Genomic DNA, 24,890 nt, shown 5'->3' on the forward strand with positions numbered 1-24,890 from the left:
TGTTTGAAAAAAAAATCATGTACACGCGGCAATGCTTTCTTTGTAAATTAACACTACACGCTTGTGCACGTACGCGTTTGTCTACAGAGAGATAAATATGAAAATCAAGATTGAGAAAGCAGGGCTCCAGACTGCCACCAAATGGTGGCATTTTGCCACCAAAATTTGAGAGTGTGCCACTGAATTTTACATCCAGTCGCACATGTGCGACCAGTAAATTTGACTTTTTTGTGATTGACACTGAATTTGAAACAGTAATACAATATTAGTAATACAGTGGAAATAAGTAGAAATGTGAATATTTGGTTAGCATGTTGATTTACGGCGTGTGCCCTTAAATTTTCTGGTTGCGCCCCTAAAATTTTCAGTTGGGGGCCACTGTGCTCCTAGTGAAAAAAGTTAGTCTGGAGCCCTGGAAAGCATCAAACGGTTTTGTTAAGAGGACTATTACAATTTGTTAAGAGAAGCGTTAATAAACTAGTATCTTTAGCAGCACAACACACTGTCCAGTAGGTCCCAAATTTTCTTTGGTTATACTCACGCATGCCTATAGAGTGAATCACAAATTTACATAGAGACATCATAGACGTTTTAATAAAAAACTTGCACGTTGAAATCTTCACATGTCTTTAAACGTTTGCGTTTTTAGGACCCCAAAAAGTTGTCTTGTATGTTAGCTCTTTCCCCGCCATTGACAAGTTATTTCGTCAGTTTTAAATGACTCATCAATTAAGAAAAAACATTTGCATAAAAAAGTGTTCCTGATGAGGTTTTATGTTAATCTGTAATACTGCGATCAGAGCTTCCCAAACTTCAGATTGGTAAGGACCGCAAAATCATAGCAAAAGCTCCATGACCTCCTCCCCAATTGGTATATTACATATATTTTTAATAAAGCAGATTGTCTCTTGCACAAAATTATCATCATTTATTAACCAGTTTTTTAAGAATCTCATGTTAATTATGATATGATCTTTAACAAATTTCTTCACAAAAATGCAAGTATTTCAGCTTTTTTTTTTTTTATATTTTTAAAGAAAAATACCCGTATTTAAGAGTTTATAAGCAGAAAAAAAATATAGATAGGATAAAAACTTTTTTTCTGGTTTTGTTTAATGGTTTATAATTTATTTGAAAGCAGAGTGTCTGTTCTTTCATTTGATATATTTGTATGTTTATAGATTTTTAGAAGAAAATTTTCCTGGAAGGCATTTTGTGAAACTTGTGAAAATCACAAAAAATGTTAGCGGGCAACTTATAAAAAAAAAGGCTGGCGGGGAATGAGTTACCAGACTGTGCGTTCAACCGTGCACGTATGTTCGCATACACGTAAAAACAAGCTATACTCCAGGCTTAATACAGTAAGTTTAGGTCACTTTAAGGACATTACATACGCCAGCAAATATATGCAACATACTGTTACCTCCCTTACAGCTCCTTTATGCCAACAACAGACTGCCTAGAATAACTGAGATAAGCAGTCTATTTCATCATCTTCTGGTGACCTCGTGCAATACGAAGTCAGATAAGTGTAGCTAAGTCTAAAATCCGTGATTTACAACATGGTGCAGAGCCTTATCAATTTTGTAGTACAGTAACACCAATCGAGTGTCCCAAAACCTAGAGATTTCTTGTTTTGAGACCAATACATTTGCTCTGGCATTCACTAAAAACTCAGAGGCAATAAAAGCTCCTCCGCCTTGGTTGAGGCCTCACATTTATGTTGATCTTGGACTTGCTTTCTAACCAGAATCTGTGCAAGAACAGCGAAAGCGCTCTCAGATCACTTGTAAATTGTAAAATTCAACACGTAGCAATCGACTGTGGCTCACCGCAGTCTTTTTCCATGAACCTGAAGTTGATGAAACATTTTCTTTCTGTTTTATCCATTTCATGTTCAGATGCTCCCCTTGAGCTTCCCTCCTTCCAAATGACGCCGTCCCAACACCAGATCGTCTTCCAAGGCGACAGCTTGCCGTTTCAATGCATGGCCTCTTACGTGGACGAAGACATGCAGGTTCTGTGGTATCAGGATGGGAAGATGGTGGAAACCGATGCCACTCAGGGCATCTACATAGAGAAACGCATGGTGCAGAACTGCTCGCTGATCGCCAGGTAATGGAAACCAGCTGCGATGAGGATTAAATCCAATACGGTTTCTGCACACTAGAAATGCATAAATCACTAACTTTAAATGGTGTTTGCCTTGGAGCATGAGTTGCATATGCCAGAAATACGAAATGACAGATGATCTACCAACATTGTGCAGGAAACTCCCAGAATTTAATGAGGGAAATTTGACCAAGTGACAGTTTAAATATATGTACAGTGCAAAAATCTGTTCATCAAACAGATACTACATCCTAAGCCTTGAGCGTTTTATGCACTTACATATTGCTCTGCGTTGCTTGAATACGTTTGATATGCTAGTGCTACTTCTATTGTTTGCATTCATGTCATTTGTAAAACTTTAAAGTTTAATTTTGCTAATTGAATCAAGCATTGGATTTGAGTGCACTGGTTTTGTCTTGGCACAGCGCTCTGACCATCTCCAACATCCAGCTGGGATTCACAGGCAACTGGGAGTGTTGCGTGCGAACCAGTCGTGGAAACAACACTAGGAGGGTTCGCATTGTGGTTTTGGAGAGTTCTGCCAAATACTGCCTGCCGGACCGGGTGTCAAACAACAAGGGGGAGTATAGGTGAGTCTAATAAATGCATAATCGGAGGGATTTCAGTGTTGCTTAGATGCAAAAGCTGCTAACAGGGTTCCCACGGGTCCTTGACATCCTTGAAAGTTTGTGAATCTGGGGGGGGGGGGTCAAGGCCCTGGGAAGTTTTTGAAAATATACATACATAGATACAGGTCATTGAACGTGCTTGAATAAATTTTATGCAAGAAGTTTTCTGGAAAAAAAATCATATTATTCCCTGTGTAGTGTAGGGTAATATAATTTATACCACGGGTCTGTTAAATGCTGCATTCTGATTGGCTGAGAAATGTTCTATGGGTTTTGATAATTTTTCTGTAAACCGCACACCTAACTTGTCAAATGTCTTAAAAATAGGCACTAGAGCAATGTTTGTGGTAACCGTGGTATATGAGGAATAATTGACTCCGGTCCTTTGAATTATTTAAAAATAATGCACACCTGCGGTGCATTACCACCTTGGTGTGCATTATTTTCTTATTATTCAATGGCCCGTCGTCAATTATTCCTTACAAAAATTCTAGACTTTTTAAGCAAACGTGCTAAACTGTCTGCTTTAAATGCTTATATCTATGCAAATGTTGATTCATACCAAAATGCTTTTTTGCATAGTTGTGTTTGACACGTGAAAACGTCTTGGGTTACGTACAGTATGTAACTGTTGTTCCCTGAGAAGGGAACGAGACGCTGCGTCTTCCTTGCCATACTTCTTGCATCCCTGTAACGCCGTCTTTGGCAATATTTCAGATAGCGACATGCGTCACCCTGTCTTTGTCGTTAAGTCTCACCATTGGTTGAATTTGATATACACATTCAGACGCACCTACCCCTGGAGGTGTCCCCAAAGTGTCACCACAGTGACTCAAAGTGAGTTCCCGCGAAAGGGAACTGTAACAATGTATCTTAAAAGGTTACACGATGTAACATTGCTCTCACTTGAAATGTGTCACACATTTAGTCTTTGAATTTAAGCGTATTGGACCTGGAAAGTCCTTAAAAGGTCTTTAAATTTGAAGTTAACTAAAGTGTAGGAACCCTGCGCTTATCACCACCTCGGTCAAAAATGTAATTATCATATTGACCGAATGCTCTTGCCACGTATTGTATGTTCATCAAATATTTAAGCTCAAATCTGATTTATTCTGGCTTTAGGCCATTCAAAAATGTTGGCTTAATTTGTTTCAGGTGACTTTTCAATACAGTGCGTTTTTTTTAATCTCAAAATAAGTCCTGTGATGGGCATATCTTCATACCCTTATGTCATAAAAATAAAGCTAACATTATTTTTTACCTTTAATACTATATTGACATATAATATTGCAATTAAATGGTTATTATATTTGACATATGATGATATATTGTTAAGAGAGGTAGTAACTCCCAAGCCTCTGGCACTAGTAAAGGTGTTAAAAGTCTGATCACTCACCAAGTATCATTTTCCTTAGTTTTTATGTGTCTATGGTTGGTAAGTTGTATTGAACTCGGTATAAATACATAGATCTGTGGATTATTTAATTGACTGAATAGTACGTACTTGTGCTAGTATGTACAGTACATATATGTATATAATCCACAGATTATCATTATCAAAAAAAATTTTGTCCTCCTTTAAATTTTTTAGTTCTTCGCTGCCCTCTGGTGGTGATAGATCTGCTTTGTTATAATTAAAAAAGTGAAATAGGGCTTACAGTGTTTATTCCGGCTTGTGCACTTACATTTATACATGAATATATGATTTTTACCTGAAAACTTAAAGCACTGTGATTTGCACAACAGCCTATTGCCGTTTCCTATTTTCCAATAGAAATGGCCTCATACAAGTACTTCTATTGTTTGCATTCATGTAATTTGTAAAACTTTAGATTAAAGTTTAATTTTGCTAATTGAATAAACACAAACATTGGATTTGAGTGCACTGGATTTGTCTTGGCTCAGCGCTCTGACCATCTCCAACATCCTGCTGGGATTCACAGGCAACTGTGGGAGTGTAGCGTGCGTACCAGTCGTGAAAACAACATTATTAGTTGCATTAACCCACTTATTATTGTTATTTTGTAGATGGCCCCGTACACTAGCTGGGATCACGGCGTACCTGCCCTGTAAACGTCAAGCGACTGGTGCAGGCATCTATTCTGGCAGCTCGGTGGAGGAGCGGCGAGCTTGGAGACGCTGTGACCGGAGCGGCCAATGGGCAGAGGAGGACTACTCGCGCTGTGAATATACCAAAGATGTCACACGTGTGCTTTACATCATCAATCAGGTAGACAGTCACTTTAGGATGTTTTCTGCCAAAACTCTTTGTAATACATGGTGCTTACTCATTTATCATTTTACAACCAGTTTATTTCACTATAATATTAATACATTTATATATATATATATATATATAATTTTTTTTCCACTACTTCAATATTTAATTTTATTATACAGTTACTTGGTACAGGTTGGTAGCGGTTTAAAATATAATGTGACATACATGATTTTTCTTGTGCCCAGATGCCTCTGAATCTCACCAATGCCGTTCAGACAGCACAGCAGCTGTTGGCTTACACGGCAGAGGCGCCCAACTTCACAGACAAGGTGGATGTGATCTTTGTAGCAGAGATGATTGAAAAAATTGGCAAGTTTGCTGAGAAATACAAAGAAGTAAGTCATCATGCTGAGAAAATCTGATGTTGTTTAAGTTTTCTGTATTAGTATTAACAACTAATCATTACAGTGCTGGTGTATTAGCAGGTGTGTTTACAACATATATTTCCCTTTACATATACTAGAATAAAGTCGATATAGACCCTTTTACAGGCCACGTGATCAAATAGCCTGCGCGCGCATTTTGGCAACAGAAGTGGTGTTGTTCCCCAGCGGTTCTAACATGTTAGCAACTCAGAAAGTTTATTAAAACGGTTTGCCAGCATCAAAATGTCTGGTTGTTGCGTTTGATTGCACTAATATAATATACTAATATACGTATATATGTGTCTGGCCACTTTATATTTGGCCATCTGCTAATGTCTTCTACGCACTCCACTATAGTACACGGATCTGGTAGCTGTGTTGAAAAAGTTGATAAAGTTAACTTTTTATAATTACTTTCTCTGTCTGTGTTGCTTCATTGCTGATTATTGCCGTACTTCCATTGCCAATATGCGCGCGCATACGTTGCCACGTCATCATTGTGTACAAACAGTAAAAGGGTCTATATATACTAGACCAGGGGTGACAAAGTAAAGGCCCGCACCCCCTCATTTTATGTGGCGAGAGCTAACAAAAAATGTTTATAATGTGGCCCGCGAGAGCTTACAAAGTATGTTATTGTTATTATAAGTTTTTATTTTTGCAGGGTATTTCCTGCATTGATTTTTTTTAAGTGGCCGCCAAGACGAGGTTTTGTCCCGCCAAAGTCTTTTTTGATAATGATAAAGTTGATAGTTCCAGGAGAGAGAATGAGCAGAGCCCCACACGCTCGCACTCTCCAAATTAAGCACACTCTCTCTCTCTCTCTCTCTCTCTCTCTCTCTCTCTCTCTCTCTCTCTCTCTCTCTCTCTCTCTCTCTCTCTCTGCGCTAATGTCTGATTCGCAAAACGATTGAAAGTACTGATCTGTTAAACAATGAACTCATGTGACATCTCTCAATCAGTCGCTCGAAGCCAGGTAAAAAAATAGCTTTTTGCAAAGAGGGAAAGAAATGATGACAGTGAGAGTGACAGGTGTTTGGGTCTGATAAATGCATGGCCAATATATAATGTGGTGGAGGATGTCTTTATTGGTATCTTAAAATGCCTCTCATTTTATTACCTGCTCAATGAAGGATAACAAAGAAATCATAACCCCATTTATTTTGATGATAACCTGTAGAATAGTTGCACACTTAAATACACTTTGTCATTATTTGTCCTGGGCTTCTACTTTAAATGCTAGGTATTAATTATTTACAAAACCAATAGTAATCAAATGCAGAAGTAATTATGCAGTGTAATAATAGAGTTGATACATTCGTAGTCTTACAAATACAACCGGCCCTTTGAGAGCAAGCGTAATGCTTATGTGGCCTGGGATGAAATTGAGTTTGACACCCCTGGACTTCATAGCTGTGCAGGATTGGTCGGCTGACAGAAGTGATCATTCAGGATAGTGTCAACTTTTTCTTACGGTCTTCTCAATGGGCACTTCATGCCTTTGCAAATTTTGTGAAAATATTCTGTTAAAATATGCATTCATTTAATATCAACATTTTATTGCACATTGTATTTTCTATATACCAGCCATCGGTCACCATGCATTCTTGATAATAGTATTGTCATTAACCATTTACAGAACCAAATCAGTTGATCATTAAAAGAAATAATCACTCAAAATGACACAAAAACTGTCACTATTTGTTGCTGAATGCTTTTGCATTGTCGAAGCAGTATATAAAAGTCTTCATCTTGGCTGTGAGAAATAGGTTTACATGAAAGCTTTCTCATACGGAAATCTGTGATCCGCTTCTCTTACGCAAGCACTGCTGCAGTCATAGTTAGCAGACGAGTCACAAAACAAACTATTTTCCCTTTTTGTGATTCTTTTTCTGTATGATGAACAAAGCGGCTTTTACAGTTTAATCTGTAAGGAGACTAGGAAAGAAAGAGAAGAAGATAGGATCAGAATGGAGGGCTTTGGATGTGGGTCCGTAGGGGAACGTGGAGTGTACTTTTCAGTGTCAGGTTTCACCTTACTCCTGTTGTTGAGGGGAAAATGTTATCATTCAGCATCTCATATATTACCAGGACACATTAATTTTTTGTACTTAAAGGTGTAGCGGAGGATTTTATCGAATTTTAGAAGAAAAAAAACGCCTTTTTCACTTTTTAAAAAAATGCAATTGCACAACACTCCTGATTGACAACTAGGAGGACCAATAGCCTTGATGATCCACCCGGATAAAGAAAATCCTCCGCTATACCTTTAAGCTGCAAAAAAAACCTTTTTGACATTTTCTGGAAAAATATGCGTGCTGCTACCCTTGCTTAGCTGGACATCACAATTTTATGGTGTCAGGTTGGTTACAAAGACATTGCTGAGGTGATCTGTTTGATTTTTAGCAAAGTTTCTGGGCTACTATGGGTGGCTACTTATCACAAAAAAGTGTAATATTTAAAGTTATGGTATTCATAACCCTCGGTAGAAGAAATTATAAAATGAAACTTGTCGTTGGTAGGCATGTTTCGGTTACCGGTTTCATTGTATACCGAGGTTTTAAAGAGTCAAGGTTTCAAAACCACTACATTTTTCTGTGATACCGTTTCCAAGGTATGAGGTATACACAAAATGAATTAAATCAAGTCATGTAATTAATTTGATGTTTACATTTAATATATATTACAAAATATTTTTTGAAAGAATATTATAATTTAAAGACTTTATTTTTACCTGACATTTGATTATTTTGTGTAAAGGGGACATATCATGAAATTTTGATATCTGAATTTTTTCATGTTTAAGTGGTATAATTGGGTCCCCAGTGCTTAGAAAATGTGAAAAAGAACAACCCAGTAAATTAGTTTTGTGAACCATTCTCTGCAAGCATGTGAAAAAAATTGGTCAGTGAAATTTGGCACCCCTTGTGATGTCAGAAGGGCATAATACCACCCCTCAATTTGCACTACCCAACCATGGCACTGCCAGTTAGTGCAGAGATCAGATGATTTGCATTTAAAAGGACACACCCAAAAATGGCAATTTTAACATGTTATAATAAATTATCTATATGTTATTTTGAGATAAAACTTCACATACATACTCTGGGGATATCAAAAGTTTATTTAATATTTTTTAAAAGTCTTGTGAAATGTCCCCTTTAAAATTAAAATGTATTGTGTCCAGTTGAAAAATGTTGGTTTGTATACGCAGACATTGGAAAATAAATTTTTTTTAGTGTTGCAACACCGTGAAACTGTGTTATTTTTGCTTAAGGTTATCATACCTCCAGAATCTCATACCGGCCCATGCCTAGTCATTGGTTATATTGGAATTTAAGACTAGTTTAACATATGATAGCGGTAACAAGAAACTGTCTATTTAAACATCCTGAATCCTTATCTTTTATTTTATAAACAACATAGGCACTGTGTTCCTGCAGTGTGGGAATCCAATGAATCCCATTTAACTCAATGATCTCCGAGTCTAAATTTTTCTTCCATTCCATATGACTGTTTAGATTCTTGACCATGCACGTATGTGTGCAGTTGTGAAATAAAGTCATGAGGTTTTCCATCTGGTGTAGGAGTCTAACAAAAATATCCTTTGTGTACCTGTGCTTGTTTGCTCATGTGTGCATTGCCTGATTGTGGATCTAATGTACGCCCCGAGGATTCACAATGATCTTTGGGTGGGTGTGCATGCATTGTCTCTAACCGCATTTTCTCCCTCAGCTGGGAGATGTGATGGTGGATATCTCCAGTAATTTGATGCTGGCTGATGAGCGAGTGTTATGGATGGCTCAGAGAGAGGCCAGGGCTTGTTCTCGTATCGTCGAGTGTCTACAGAGAATTCCTGTTCTCAGGCTTAGCAATGGAGCGCTGGCTTATTCAACTGTGAGTATTACCAAAGTCAAACATTATGAATGATTTGTAAAGATTGTATGAAGAGGACATATAACAACCCCAAAAAAGTATTTAGACACTTACCACGCTTAAAAGTTTTTAAAATGGCTAGAAATGTTCTTTGTAAGGGTCCAGCATCATTTGGTATTTTTTCTAACGATTTTTAGATAAAACTGAATCTTAAAGGAAAACACCACAGTTTTTCAATGTTTTGCTGTGTTCTTATCTCAACTTAGACGAATTAATACACTCCTATCCTTATTCAATGCATGCACTTAATCCCTGCACAGCACATCGTGAATGTGCCAGCATTCAGCCCAGCCCCATTCATTCCCCAGGATCCAAACAGGGATGAATCCAGAAACCACCAAACAATTCCATGTTTTCTTTATTTGGAGACTGTTACATGAGTGGTTACACAGGTATGGTGGCACAAAATAAAACGTGGCGCCGAGGTCGAAGTGCTGCAAACTAAGTGCTTTTACGCCATTCAATATAGTTAAAATTTTTTTATTCGATAAAAAAATCGCCACTCTTTATTTTGCGCCACCATACTTACTACTCTTTTCTTATGGGAAAAACGTGGAAGTTTTTGGTGGCTTCTAAATTCATCCCTGTTTGGATCCTGGGGAATGAGTGGGGCTAGGCTAAATGCTAACACATTCACAACGCACTGTACAGAGATTGAGTTCACGCATTGAATAAGGATGGGTATGTATTGGTTCGTCTGGGTTGAGCTAAGAACATGGTAAAATGTTGAAAAACATTGGTGTTTTCCTTTAAACAGCTTATCTAGTTTCAGTTTTGCCTCTTGCGATGAACCTTGTAAGTGAGGCTTAAAGGGCACCTTTACAAGGTGTTTGGACATAAATGTGTGTCAGCAGTGTATGAACACAACAACCCTACAATGAAAAAAATCCACCCTCAATTTCTTTTTTGATCCCCTTATACCAAAGCAGTCTCAATTGACATGCTGTTTTTATTCTCTTGTTAATGTGACATCACACAAACAAAGCCCCGCCCACTGACTGGATGATTTTACCCAAAAATTGTGTTTTTTAGCATGTTGTGGCGCTAGTGCGGCTAAATTTACTATTATCTCCGACTGTATTCACAGGAATCACATACATTTTTAACCAAAAGTTCTCACTGTTTCTTGGTAAGGGAGTGAGAAACTGTATCTCCTTTACATTTAAAGATACACACATGAAAACAGTGCTTTATTGCTCCCATTTTGGACATATAACAAATTATATGTGAGGTATTTTGAGCAGAACCCTGACAGACACTTTCTAGGCACACCTGAGACTTATATTACATCTTGTAAAAATGGGCATAATTATATGTGTACATGTGTTATTTTTTACACTTAATCTTTTGTAGCACTTTAAATAAGATTTTTTTTTTGGAGGCCCATCTATTTATCCGTATGAAAGCCATTCATAATTTTTCTTCTGTGCTTCAACAGAACTCTCATAACATTGCTTTGGAGTCTCATGCCATTAAAGCCAGCAGTTTTAATGGAATGACCTGCACGCTGTTCCAGAAATTTTCGCCAGACCGTGCGGTCATGGCCCACTTTAACCCAAGAGACCCTGACGTTAACCCAGAGCGTCAACTTAGCTTCAAATGCAACGTCACCAGCAACCTATCAGCTCTCGCTCTCAAAGTAAGTCAAGAACATCAGCCGTTCCCCTCAGGGGCTGCCTGTTGTGCGTCAACGTGTGCCGTGATTTCCAAGTCGTGCAGCATCGTATGGTTTTGTAGTTGGTTTGTCAGAGAGCGTGAGATGAGCAATTCCTCAAATGGTGAACTCCAATAACGCCATAATCTTGTGAAGGAGAGAATATATCCATCATGTTTTGACAGTAACGTTATTGCATCTCCATATCTCAAAAACACCATAGTGGAGGCGTCACTCCAGCTTCCTCCGTCTCTCTTCTCATCGCTCGGAAACTTGGGTCAGGCTGAAGAGATCGTTTATAAGCTCCACCTACTGGCTTTTCGCAACGGCAAACTGTTCCCGCCCACTGGTAACTCCACCCTCCTGAGCGACAGCAGCAAGAGGAGAAGTGTCGTCACCCCTGTCATCCTCACGAAGATTGGTAACAACACTGATTAAAATTAAACAAATTATAATTTTACTCATTTACTCATAATTTACTTTATAATCCAATCTCAGGTTTATGTCTTCGAAATGTTTAGCTTTTTTAGCAAATGATACATCACATATTTATGGAAACACACAGTAAGTCAGTAACTTGAGATCTCATTTGTTCAAAACAAAACAAGTATATTACAACTAGACACAAGAATTATTATATTCGGGTGAACTATTCCTTCCTTATACAATGCAAAAAGCCAAAACCTTTTGTGCGAACTTAAAGTTCCACAGATAAACAAATCCTGCTTCTTTTACTCTCTATACATTTCAAATGAGTTGAATTTGAAATCTCTCAGGTATTCAAAGTATTCCTCTACACATTTGTTGTCTTTGTGATTTGTGAACTGATTGAAGCATACGTTTTCCTGTTCTTCAGAGGGCATCCCACTGAGGAACCTGCAGAGTCCAGTGAACGTGACTGTGAGACGCTTCCTGCAGGGATCCGATGCTGTTCCCGCCTGCTGGAATTTCAGTCTTCTGGGAGGACAGGGAGGCTGGCAAAGCGACAGCTGTCGGATCACCCATCACGATGACAACTTCACCACAATGTCCTGCGATTCACTTAATAACTACGCTTTACTGATGGTGAGAGAAGTCTACCATAGATCATTATGCAGGGTTCACACCAGACGCGGTAGACGCGGCAAGCGCGAGTGATTTACATGTTACGTCAATGCAAAGATGCAGTTAGGCATCCTGCGGAGTGAATGGCACGTTCCGCGCAAATTGAGCGTTGCAGCGGGAAACGCGTGAGTTGAAAAATCTGAACTTCGGCGGACCAATCAGGACCTTGCTGGGTCTTTTGCAGCGATTTTTGTGTGAGCATATCAGTGAACACCCCTGACCACTCGGTGAGTTTCACGTCTTTGTAAACGAAAGTTTAATGTATTTTAGGAAGGATTGTTCCTGTGCACCTATAAACCCATTATAGAGGTGGAAGGTGATACAAGAAGTTTGATACCGCGGCTCCGCCTCTGGCTCCACAGATGATTCCGCATGCCTTGGCTCCAAACTAACGTTTTTACGTAACATGACGGTAACCATGGTCGGACATTTTTGGCTTGAATTCATTACAATGGAGGGAGGCGACGTTGCATCGTCCATCTTTTTTTACAGTCTATGTTCTTAATTTTTTAAGCGGCAACGCGTGCGTCATCCATCAAATCGCCTTATGCAAATAATCTAGGCAGAGCCAGCCAATTACTTTTATGGAAGACCGGAGCATGTGTTGCGGCCCATTGGCCATTGATCATGCTTCAGGCAAGCCTTTCGTCAAGCGTTAACGCTTTCGCCCCATGTACCTTTTTAAGACTTTCTCACTACTGTACTTCACTAGTTTTAGGAGCTAATTTGTATGTAGCTACTTTAATGGTTGTATTGAATAAAACATCACAATTTTGGTCGTGGTCAGTTTTGTCCCCATCACTCACCCCATAGCTCACCACAGGGATGTATCTGATGCAGTAGAGGTATCTCCTCAATGTATGTTACATTGAAAGGAGACTTGGCATTATAGTCCTTTAAATAGTCCGTTATAAGCCCTTTTCACACACAGATTACGGAAAATACATAGAAGTGTGTCCGGGATTTGTTGCATGTGTCCTGCTATGAGCATAGCCATAGAAGATAAAAGGAAAGAAAAACTGTTTTGCAAAAACTGGTTATCATTTGTTAAAAGGTAGCAAAATGAACAAGTTAACCAAGTTAAAAATTATTTTAAATGAATTGACAACCATTATGCATGGAAAATGAAGCATTGTACAGATTTCAGTCCTTCCAGAAAAATCCTTTTTTTTGTGATTGTTGTGGGCATAAATACTTAATCTTGCGGCACGTTTTTGTAAAAAATGCGATAGAATATGCAGGATATTTATGCAATTTTATGCGCTGAAATTGCGGGAACTTGCAAAAACTGCATTTGGGGTTTGCAGCTTTCAATGACGTTCACGTCACGTAATTACGTTACTTCATAACAGTCCCATAGCAACAGTGGACGTGGCTGCGCTTGTGTGAATGAAATGCAAAAATATTCAACTTTTTGCTGAGATATATGTGACTTTTTGCTACGAAAATGCAGGGAGTATGAAATCATGCAAGCCTCGCATATTTTGCGCGCAAAAATCTGCAATTTATGTGGCGAAAGAATGATGAAAAAATGCTGCCCCCCGCATAATATGCGGACTTTGGCTGATTATGCATTGCGATTATGCGATCGCATGATTCGTTTTTCTGGAGGGACTGAGATTTAAAGCAACATGAGGGCTTGATCTGTACACTTACATGTATACGTGTGTGTGTGAGTACAGTGTAGCATGTTGATTTTGGATGCAACACATCACAAATGGTGTTAGACAATAGTTGTGTAAGGATGCTATCTATGTGTATTTCTAAGGAGAAATACTGTCGCTTTACTAAGCTAACAGCCAGAAGTAACAATAAGGATGTGCAGAATTATTAAAGGATTCTAGTGTTCCTGTCAACCTCTTGTCATGTAATTACTTTGGATTTCAGGGCTTTTTGTAGCGGTGGATTGATTTCCTGTGTAATTTTGTTCTGATTTTCCTTCGTGTTTGACATAAACCATGAGCCTTTGACAGTAAACCTGTTTGTAATTAGATATTTGCATTCAACACTCATTGTGTAGCTTCCAGAACAGCAAAAAATCCATTTCAAGATGTAATCTTCTGGTACTTGTGTCTTACAGGATCTTAACAGGACCGGGTACGACGCGTACAGCTTTAAACCTCTTCACCCAGTTATCTACGCCGCGGCTGTCGTACTGGTGGTCTGTCTGTTGTCTGTCATTGTCAGTTACATCTACCACCACAAGTAAGCGCTAAAACGTTGCCTCTTTATACAAGCAAGGGGAATAATAAATGAGTCTCATTAAATATAAGAGAAGGCCAATTTGTTACAACAAACGCCAGTCGGAGTTACAAGACACTTTAGTTAAAGCTAATTTGTCATGATGTCAGATGAAATGACAGTATTGATGAAATAGGTGCTCGTGTTTTGATGTTTTTGCAGGTCGGTGCGGATCAGTGAGAAGTGTTGGCACATGCTGGTTAACCTCTGCTTGCATGTTCTCCTCACATGTGTTGTGTTTGTGGGCGGCATCAACCAAACGTACAACGCAAGTGTTTGTCAAGCGGTACGAGCCACTTGCTTTTTCATCCTTTTACTGTTTGTATGGTTTGGGAGGCATACTTGCATTAAACATTTATGGTTTGGTGATGTTGAATGTTGTGGTTGTTGAAATACATTACTTATTTTTGTAAAAAAAAAAAAGTATGTTTTATAATCTTGGATGTATGTGATGTTGTAAAGGTGGGGATACTGCTCCATTACTCCACACTGGCGACGGCTTTGTGGTCCGGAGTAACCGCACGCAACATCTATAAGCAGGTGACCCGGAAAGCCAAAGACTACGAAGAGCTGGACGAACCCCCACCTCCACCAAGGCCGATGCTGAGGTATCGATTATATTTTCAAGACAAAGTTTATGAATTATATGAATAAGGGGTGTCAATCTATTAATTTTTTTCTAGTTTAATCGCATGGTTGTCATGAGTTAATTCATGATTAATCGCAAATTTTTATCTGTTCTGCATTAACCGTAATTTAACACTTTTTAAGTTTTTTATACTTTAATCAACACAGGAATGGACACACATGGATGCTTTATGCAAATGTATATATATTATTAGTGAAAGAGTCAGCAAAGTTATTTTTGAGAAAAATCCAGTAAAAAAATATTTTTTTTTAGGTTCAAAAACAAACACACAGCATCCATACCTTAAAGGTCCATTTTCTTAAAAAAAAATCTAGATAATTTACTCACCACTATGTTATCCAAAATGTTGATGTCTTTCTTTGTTTAGTCGAAAAGAAATTGTTTTTTGAGGAAAACATTCCAGGATTTTTCTCATTTTAATGGACCCCAACACTTAACAGTTTTAATGCAGTTTAAAATTGCAGTTTCAAAGGACGAGGCATAATAATAATAATAATAATAATAACTTTAATTTATATAGCGCCTTTCAAAAACCCAAGGACGCTTAACAAAAACATGGGGAGGGGAGAAGGGGGGGGGGCTACAGGCCATAGGCCTCAGTGAAGAGATGAGTTTTTAGCTGCTTTTTGAAGGTTGTTAAAGAGGAGGCAGAGCGAATGGCATAAGGAAGCTTGTTCCAGAGTGATGGAGCACCCACACAGAAAGCTCTATCTCCAAACGTCCTTAGCCTGGACTTAGGGACAGCGAGCAGGTCCTTGTCAGAGGACCGCAGGGATCGTGCTTGATTGTATGGTTGTAGTAGATCACTGAGGTACTGAGGTGCAAGTCCATGAAGAGATTTGTACGTCAGAAGAAGGATTTTATACGTGATCCGGGACTTAACTGGCAACCAGTGAAGCTTCTTCAGCATTGGAGTAATATGAAGTTCAAGTTTTGTGTGTGTAAGCATCCTAGCTGCAGAGTTCTGTACATACTGGAGTCTGTCAGTAGCCTCACTAGGTAGACCTAAAAGGATGCCATTACAATAATCAAGTCGTGAGGTGATGAAAGAATGAATGAGGGTCTCAGCGACAGAGTTGGAGAGATACTGTCGGAGTCTTGAGATGTTCCTTAGATGGTAAAAGGCAATTTTGGTAGTGTTTTTGATGTGTTGCTGAAAAGAGAGAGTAGAGTCCATAATGACGCCCAGGTTGCGTACTTGCGAAGATGCTGAGATTGAGCAGCCATCCACATCCAGTGTGAAGTCATCAACTTTTTTAAGAAGTGACGAGGGAGCAAACACCATGAGGGTCTTATCTAGCGAAACAATTGTTATTTTTGAAAAAAAAATTCATTTTTAAACCACAACTTCTCGTCTTCCTCTGGTCCTGTGACGCGCCAGCGCGACCTCACGTAATACGTCATCACGTCAAGAGGTCACGGATGACGTATCGAAACTCCGCCCCAGTGTTTACAAGTGTGGAGAAAGAGGATCGTTCCAATGTTGTTGTATGTGGAATGATACTAATTAATGTGTTTGTGTCAGTTTATTGTTTAAAATGGTCCGCAAATGTGCGTTTCATATATGTAACACGTGACCTTTTGACGTCATTATGCAATTACGTGAGGTCGCGTCTCAGGACCGGAGGAAGACAAGAAGTTGTGGTTTAAAAGTGCATATTTTAATTTTTCTTATAACTTTGAATATATAAATGTAAATCATGAATATATAAATATAAGTCTGAATATTTAAATGCAAATTGTGAATATATAGTTATAAGTTTGAATACATAAATATAAATCTGAATATATAAATATAAGTCTGAATATATATAAATGTAAATCTGAATATATAAATCTAAGTCCGAATATATAAATGTAAATCTGAATATATAGTTATAAGTCTGAATAAATAAATATAAATTGTGAATATATTTATATATATATATATATATATATATATATATATATATATATATATATATATATATATATATATATATATATATATATATATATATATATATATATATTCACCTGTGCTATATACATAATTATTATACACTTTACACACACATTTAATATGTAAACAAATTTTTTTTTATTTTTTTGACATTGAGACACTGTGTGCATGCTTCAGCTGTGTCAGTCAGCACTAGGTCGTTTTCGAGTCTTATTGCTCTTAATAACTCTTTAAACATCAATCAGGTTCCGAACTTTATCTTTCTTAGTGACTATTTTAACATCAAGCAAGCTGCAAGCTGAAGAACTGCATGTTTTAAAACCAAAACCAAAATCTCAGACGCACATTATATTAGTTAAGCATTTAGGACGGTACACATTTACTGTCTAAGGCTGCGTCTCAATTTATCCAACAACGGGCTAGGCCAAGGGTCAAACTGAAATTGCTCGCTGAATTAGTGTCGTTAAAATGAATTTACATTGATGCATTATTAACACCTTAATTTTGTCAGCTCTAGAATAAGGACCCTGGATCACAGAACCAATCATAAGTCACACGGGTATAAAGTAGCGATAGCCAACAATACATTATATGGGTCTAAAATAAATTATCGACTTTTTATGGCAAAAATCATCAGGATATTAAGTAAACATCTTGTTGTTGTAAATATATGACAAAATATTTATTATCGGTAATATGTGTTGCTAAGGACTTCATTTAGACAACTTTAAACTTTTTTGTAGCCTTGGATTCCAGATTTTCATATAGTTGTATCTTGGAAAAATCTGTCCTATACTAACAAACCATATATTGAAAGCTTATTTATTCACCTCTTCAGGTGATATATTAATCATCAATTTCCAAAAATGTCCCCTTTTGCGGTCCAGGGTCACAAATGTGTCAGGGCTGTGGATTAGTGGTTATAAACCAAATGTAATACAATATGGTTGCACTAGTTGTGCTGGCTTTACTTTGTCCTGGTTTTAAGATTTCCAAGAAAGTATTTTGTGGTGACGGACACATGAATAGACATTTATTTTGGACAGATGGGAGATTCATCCTTGCTTTGCTTTAAAGACAAGACCATATGCTTTTGAATTCGGTTTACCTTCTGTTCACTAGATGTCAGTAAAGAGAAAACAACTTTTCTCGGTTTATTAATCATGGATTATTAATAATAAAAGTTTTCCTTTAAAAGAAAATATTTTTGTCATCTAAATGTAAAGTTTTCTCTAATCAGATTTTTTTTTTTACAGATTTTACTTAATCGGTGGTGGGATACCAATTATTGTCTGTGGAATAACAGCTGCTGCTAACATTAAAAACTATGGCAACCAACCCAGTGCACCTTAGTAAGTATTAAGAGTTAAGAAATTATTAACTCAAACTATTATATCCAAGTCTTTTTTTTTTTTTTTGAAGATGCGCTGATAGTATTTTATTTTCTAAAATGAATATAACACATTTTGTATGATTGATCATACCTTGGCTTTTTAATACATTTATGTAACATTAGCTGAAATGTATTGATATTGAGGATCCCATAACTGCATTTCTATAAACTGCACATGTCAAGAGGCTCATGAAACGTACAGCCTGTATCTGCCTCAGGCCACTTTCTGAATCCCCCAGTGAACACTTCTGTCATTTCATAGTCTCTGTGCCGTGAGAAATTGCTGTTGCTATCGATGGAGCCTAATGCCCACGCTTTGCAAAGTGCAGAATAATACTTTATGGAGGAGAATAGTTTAGGTGCTCTGAAGTTGTGCGCTAACCTAATTATGGTGTGCTATTTTGGGTAGAAGTCTCTCCACCTTGTGCCTGTTAGCTTCCCATTTTTCTCTCTCGCTTGTGGCAGCTGTTTGGATTGTGAAACGACACGGTTTAATTTAAAAATCCAAATCATTTGAGATCATCAGAGCTTAATTAATCTCAAAATAGAAGACGGTCCAAAGTGACATAAAGCCCTTGATACATTATAATCGATACGTACTTCTTACTTTCTAGATCAATAAAGATTGGTATTTGATAATTGAGTTGGATTTATTTATTTATAATGTTAACTATTTACAATGTAAACCATTTGAATGTGTTTAATCAGTGGCGGCCGGTGACTTCTTTGCAAAGTTCGTCACAATAACTTTGCATTCGTCATTTCGAAATATGTGTTCTGCGCGTCGAGTGGACGTGTGTGCGTCACGTGTTTTGTCAAAATAAGTGCCTGCTGCAGATGCGTCTAAGAGGTTTATGATAACAGAGACGCTCGCGTTTGCTGTGATTGGCTGGAGGACATGAGATTGGCAAGTCATAGTTGGTTGATTTGTGTATAATAAAATAACAAGAAGTTATTGGAGAATGTGCCTGACTGATATAATTTACCGCTCAATCAAATTAACTCTACAATTTGCGCCATGACGTTGGGAAACGCCTCTTTTCGTTATGCTTTCATGTAAAACATTGGTAGGCCTATGAATCGCTCGCTGGAGTTCAAAAATGATGAAAAAAGTGATAATGGTTCACAAAAATAGGAAAAACAAGCTTAACCCCCCCCCCCCCATGCATCGGCCCCCTCGTGTTATACATCGAAAAAGGTAAGCAGGCAGCTGAAGTTAATGAGTTAAGCACTATGTGGATGGTAAAGCAGTTTTTTCCATACATTATTTGTGGCGCGCCGCCACAGAATCAAAACTGGCTGCCACAAATAGATTTTTCATGATTACCATTTACATTTTTATTTAAATTTTTAAAACGGCTTCATTCACTGTTGCTAGCGTTCATGTGGCGCCTTTTTCGTGCACGCACGCTCTGCTGTGAGAGAGCTCTCTCCCTCTATGGTGCGGTATGCGCGCGTTCTGTGTAACAGTGTATTCTCTCATATTTTGGAATTTGCGCTGAATTGTCTGCGCTACACGCAATCTACAATTAAACTATCACTTGCATTTAAATTTAAAAGCGCTCATAAACACAACAAGAGAAGAGCATCAGTAAAGCTCTGCACTGCGTGAGGCACACAGGTAATCTGGCCCAGTGTATCCCAAACTTTTTTAGCGTGCGGCCCCCCTTGTGTACGGTGCATTCCTTCGCGGCCCCCCAAAGAAAATTTGTGACAAAAAACTGTTCTAAAACTCAAAATTTTAATAAAAAAACCATAAAATTATACAAAAAATTTTGCTTTTGGTTAGTAGCGTTATTTTTTTTAAGGTTTAATTACACAGAATTCATGATAAATTAATGTATTTCATAAAATGTCATAAAGCTGGGGCCCCCCTGGCACCATCTCGCGGCCCCCAGTTTGAAAATCACTGATCTAGCCAAAATCACCTCGTATATCAGCTTTTAATAAACTCTTCTAAAATAACAATCATAGCATTTGTGTTATTGTAAATGCAGTGTAAATGTAGGCTGTTAATAACCCTCATGCTATCAACATGAGGGTGATGTTATTGAACTATCCCTAAAATTATTCATGGTAAAGTACTTCCAAATTTCAAAAAAGAATAAAAAAAATTACATGACTATATCATGAAACCTTGTGAGACTGGGTAGGCACTACATGGGGTACAAATGTTTTATCAATAAAATGTTCCCAAAATCTGTGCAGTAGAGGGTTACTGTGTTAAATAGCCTGAACTTTTTATTGTGCAAAAATAATAATAATAATAAATCATGATAAAGAAAAACATTAATTAAATACACTGATTAATATGAACAAATATGTATTGCTGACAATCGGATGAAAGGGGGCCCTTGATGTTGCTATAGCCCCAGGGCCCAAAGTCCTCTTAATCCGCGCCTGACTGTTAAGGGAGTGTCTTGCGTGTATTTTGTGAATTGAGCGTCGCTTTATCATAAATGGTTTTGACGAGTGTGCAGCAGGCACTTTTTTTAACAAAACACGTAATGCACATGGTTCACATGACGCAACAAACACATATTTTGAAAACGCAAGCAACACACACGACACTCCGAACACTTATTTTGAATCTGCGCCCCTTGGAAGAGCAGTCACAAGCCGCCACTGTGTTTAACATTGTGAAGTCTGTAAAAATCCAGGTAAATTTGTGATTTTTGTACTGTTTTCTACATAAAGATATCCTACCAGTGGCAGCTCGTGACTGCTCATCCGAGGGGCGCTAATTCAAAATAAGTGTTTGGAGTGTCATTAGGGCTGTGCAAAAATATTGATAGTGTATCGATATTTCGATCTCTACTATCGATATTTTAAAAACCCATAAAATACCTCTGTGTGCGTCAAACGACCTCCTCTGCCGCTGCTGTAGTTGTCACTGCCCAGTTGTCTGCCATATACGGCCATTCAGCCAAATGGCAGAAAATGTCAAAACACCTGCAGCTTTCAAAGTCATGTGTGGTTCCTTTTTTTTAGAATATGTGTTCTGCGCTTTGAGAGATTCTGTGTGCATCACGTGTTTTGTCAAAATAAGTTCTTGCTGCACACGTGTCAAAACCGTTTATGATAAAAGAGACGCACACATTCACAAAATAAACGCAAGACACTCTCTTAAGAGTAAACTCTGATTACACACGAGATTATGGGAGTATCTGGCAAACGCGAGCATCTCTTTTACAATAAACCCTTTAGACACGTTTGCACCAGGCACTTATTTTGACAAGACACGTAATGCACATAGGATCACTTTACGCGCAGAAGACATATTTTGAAATTACGAACCACACACATGACGGCCTACATACAAGTTGTGACGAACTTTGCATCAAGCCCCCTCGAAAAAATAAGTCACCGGCCGCCACCGTATCCTACATTATGTAAAGAACAATCTGTGAAAAATAACCTTGATTTATTTAATATTGACTAAGTAAGGTCATGTCAAAGATTGAAATCAATGGTAAAGATCAACAGTACCATCCAAAAAATTCAAATTCCCACGGGTCATGGAATTTCTGAATATCATGGAATTTTAAAAGGTTGAAAGTCAGGGATTTTATATTTTTTTGTCCAAATCATGGAATATCAAAGATTTTTGTTTGTTGCTTTAATACATACAGTTATTCCATTTATCAAAATGTAATCCTCTGGTTAACTTGGGATGTAAGGAATACCATTTCCTGGTCCAAGCCTCCTCTCACTACAATTTAAACCATTGTTTATCGGCATTGTTTATTCATTAAACGCCTTTAAGCTACATTTTTATAAACTCACGGTGTACACTACATTATCCAGGCTTACGGCATCCCAGACATAGGTCATGGAAATTTAACTTGTTAGTGAAAATCATTTGAAAGAAATGTAACATTTGACTTTGAGTGGGAACCCTGAATGAAACCCCTTGAGTCCTAGAAATGTTTTTGCAAACCCTTGCTTTATTGAATTATTGCGGATCTCAATTTCAGTTGTGTAATGTGAACTTGAAACAATTGAGGTATTTTGGTATTTAGGAATAATGTTTTGTTGTTTTTGTTCACAGCTGTTGGATGGCATGGGAGCCCAGTCTTGCTTTTTACGGAACGGCAGCTTTTATCGTTTTTGTGGACTGCATGTACTTCCTCAGCATCCTCATTCAGCTCCGTCGACACCCCGAGCGGCGCTTCGAACTCAAGGAGCTGTCTGAAGAACAGCAGCGTCTTTCTGTCGCCGAAGTGACTGAAGTTACCCCCAGCCACCTGGAGTCCTCATCTCTGGGTGCCACGCAGCAGGTACCGATGTCGGCGCTGGAGAACGAACATACGTTTGCGGCCCAGCTCCTCGGCGTCGCGGGATCACTGGCGCTTTATGCGTCGCTGTGGGTGTTTGGAGCCTTTGCCGTGTCCCAGGAGCATCCAGCTGATCTGGTATTTACCTGCTTGTTTGGAGCTGCAGCTCTGGCCCTTGGGGCATTTCTTGTGGCTCACCACTGCGTGAATCGACAAGACATGCGGCATCATTGGTCACGGGCTTGTTGCTTGGGCCAACGTAACTATGCTGTACAAGTTGACTCTTTACTTATGCCTCTCCCGGATGCCAGCGGATCCACATTGCCACCCCGAGAAAACGTAGAGGGAGCCAAATGTCCGGCCAGCAGTGCGGAATCTTCCTGCACCAATAAGAGCGCGCCAAGTTTGCACAACTCCGCCCAGGGCTGTAAACTGACCAATCTGCAAGTAGAAGCCGCCCAGTGCAGAGCGGCCCCTGTGGTTACCAATGGGGCCGCCTTGTTGGACAACAGCTTGACTGAACATTCAGTGGACAATGAGATAAAGATGCACGTCGCACCTGTTGAAGTCCAATATCGGCCCAGTTCAGTCAACAACAACAACCACCTCCCATCAACAGGAGGCAGCCTTAATGGACACACTGGGCGACATCACAAAAACAGGTCGAGGGCGCATCGCGCAAGCAGGTTAACCGTTTTGCGCGAGTACTCTTACGACGTCCCCACCAGCGTCGAGGGTAGCGTGCAGAGCGTCCCACACAAGCGCCAGCACCATCACGACAGCATACATGCGCGCAACAGTCGACGTGCAGCGTACCTGGCTTACCGTGAGCGCCAGCAAAGCCAGTTACAACAGGACAGCAGTGATGCCAGCACCAGTTTACCCCGTCGTTCACGGCACCTCGATAAGGGGGCCAGAAAAGGTGCAGGCATCTGTTTGAGCAATGGCCTAACAAACAGTTTGGGCAACGGCCTGAGTAACGGTTTTGGGCACGTAGGTAATGGAGGTGCAATGGGATCGGGGGTGGGATCAGGGACTGATGTCACCAGCCAAACTGTTGACTGTCCAAAACAGCCCATCCCGGTTGAACTCGAGGTCCAGCCAAAGTCGTATGGGTTGAATTTGGCGTGCCAAAGCGGACCTGCCAAAGACTCGGAGAGGGTGCAGAATTTGTCACCTCTGAACGTGGAGAGTTCTGCGAATATTAAAACCGGCTTGTGGAAACATGAAACTACTGTGTAGCAAGATTTCCTCTACTTCAGACTTTTATCCATGTAACTGTGAATTTTATTATTTTAATCCTAACGGTACAGTTTGTAAAAATAGTTTTTATGCCTTTTTAATTGTTTATACTCGTAATTGGAAAAAATACTTGTTTTCCACATGGCTGTGAATCACGGTAGTAGATTGACCTACAAATGATCTATTTTTGTATCATTTAAGCCCATTTTGTATTTCATTCTTACACTTTGTGAAGAGGTGTGATGTGCTGCCACCCTTTAAAGATATACTGAGTTAGTCTTCTGATGTGTTTTCACATATAAAGAAAGATTGTGTTCAGTTGCAGATGTCAACTAATAAAAAAAAAACCTTTACAGCCCACTTCATCTCATATCTGAGTTTAAAGGCGAGTTCAAACCCTCTTCATCCGTGATCTTCCTCTAGGCTTTGCGGTTTCAAATAATTGGGAGCACATCGAGACTTCAGACTCTAATTGAGGTGCAGGTCGAGGTATCTATCGGTGTTTTTCCCATTCTGGTGGAACTGGTTCGATGGACAGTGTCAAAAAATTCAGGGCCACCGTCTCCAGAGCGCTCACCCACGCTGTGATTGATGGCTGACTTTCAGGTCGGGCCGCCTGTCATCATTAGCAATGACGGGAATATAATTGCCGCAGTTCTGGCTCACCTTTCCTCCCCTCTTCTTGTCTAACTTGCCACGAGTCTGTCGAGCTGTTTTAAACCGGGCAGCACAGGATGGCGTTTGTGTGAGGGGAAAAATAAAATAATGCTTTATTCACAAACACGCATAGCTAAGAATAGTCGATCAACATGCAACTTTCAGTCTGTCTGTGTCCTTTAAAAAACGAAATTTTGTTGATGCTAATGAAGTCCATCGGGGCTTCTCTCTGTTAAATTTGGCCACAATAGTTTTCAACGCAATGAAGAAAATTTCGCTTTAATAACGAGTTTGCGATTTTGCACGAGTTATAGAAGTAATTTTCTTGCTATGGTACGAGGGCCTGTATAGCAGAGTTTCTCAAATTGGGGTGCCTGCGAGACTGTGCCAGGAGGCCCCCAGTTTTAC

The 24,890-nt window shown here is 39.0% G+C and overlaps 1 protein-coding gene across 1 annotated transcript in view; it reads left to right on the forward strand.

Annotated features, from left to right (window-relative positions):
- adgra3 (adhesion G protein-coupled receptor A3) overlaps positions 1-24,185 on the forward strand; it is a 52,669-nt gene extending 28,484 nt beyond the window's left edge. Inside the window, exons 7-19 of the mRNA XM_073859355.1 lie at positions 1,902-2,115; positions 2,538-2,702; positions 4,770-4,971; positions 5,208-5,357; positions 9,123-9,284; positions 10,762-10,955; positions 11,184-11,398; positions 11,834-12,042; positions 14,162-14,286; positions 14,485-14,608; positions 14,785-14,930; positions 18,170-18,265; positions 22,358-24,185. Coding sequence (XP_073715456.1) covers positions 1,902-2,115; positions 2,538-2,702; positions 4,770-4,971; positions 5,208-5,357; positions 9,123-9,284; positions 10,762-10,955; positions 11,184-11,398; positions 11,834-12,042; positions 14,162-14,286; positions 14,485-14,608; positions 14,785-14,930; positions 18,170-18,265; positions 22,358-23,825 — 3,470 coding nt within the window. The 3' untranslated portion in view covers positions 23,826-24,185. The remainder of the gene's footprint in view (positions 1-1,901; positions 2,116-2,537; positions 2,703-4,769; positions 4,972-5,207; positions 5,358-9,122; positions 9,285-10,761; positions 10,956-11,183; positions 11,399-11,833; positions 12,043-14,161; positions 14,287-14,484; positions 14,609-14,784; positions 14,931-18,169; positions 18,266-22,357) is intronic.
- The last annotated feature ends 705 nt before the right edge of the window (positions 24,186-24,890 follow it).

This window comes from Misgurnus anguillicaudatus, chromosome 21 (assembly GCF_027580225.2).
Source record: "Misgurnus anguillicaudatus chromosome 21, ASM2758022v2, whole genome shotgun sequence".
Lineage (NCBI taxonomy): Eukaryota > Metazoa > Chordata > Actinopteri > Cypriniformes > Cobitidae > Misgurnus > Misgurnus anguillicaudatus.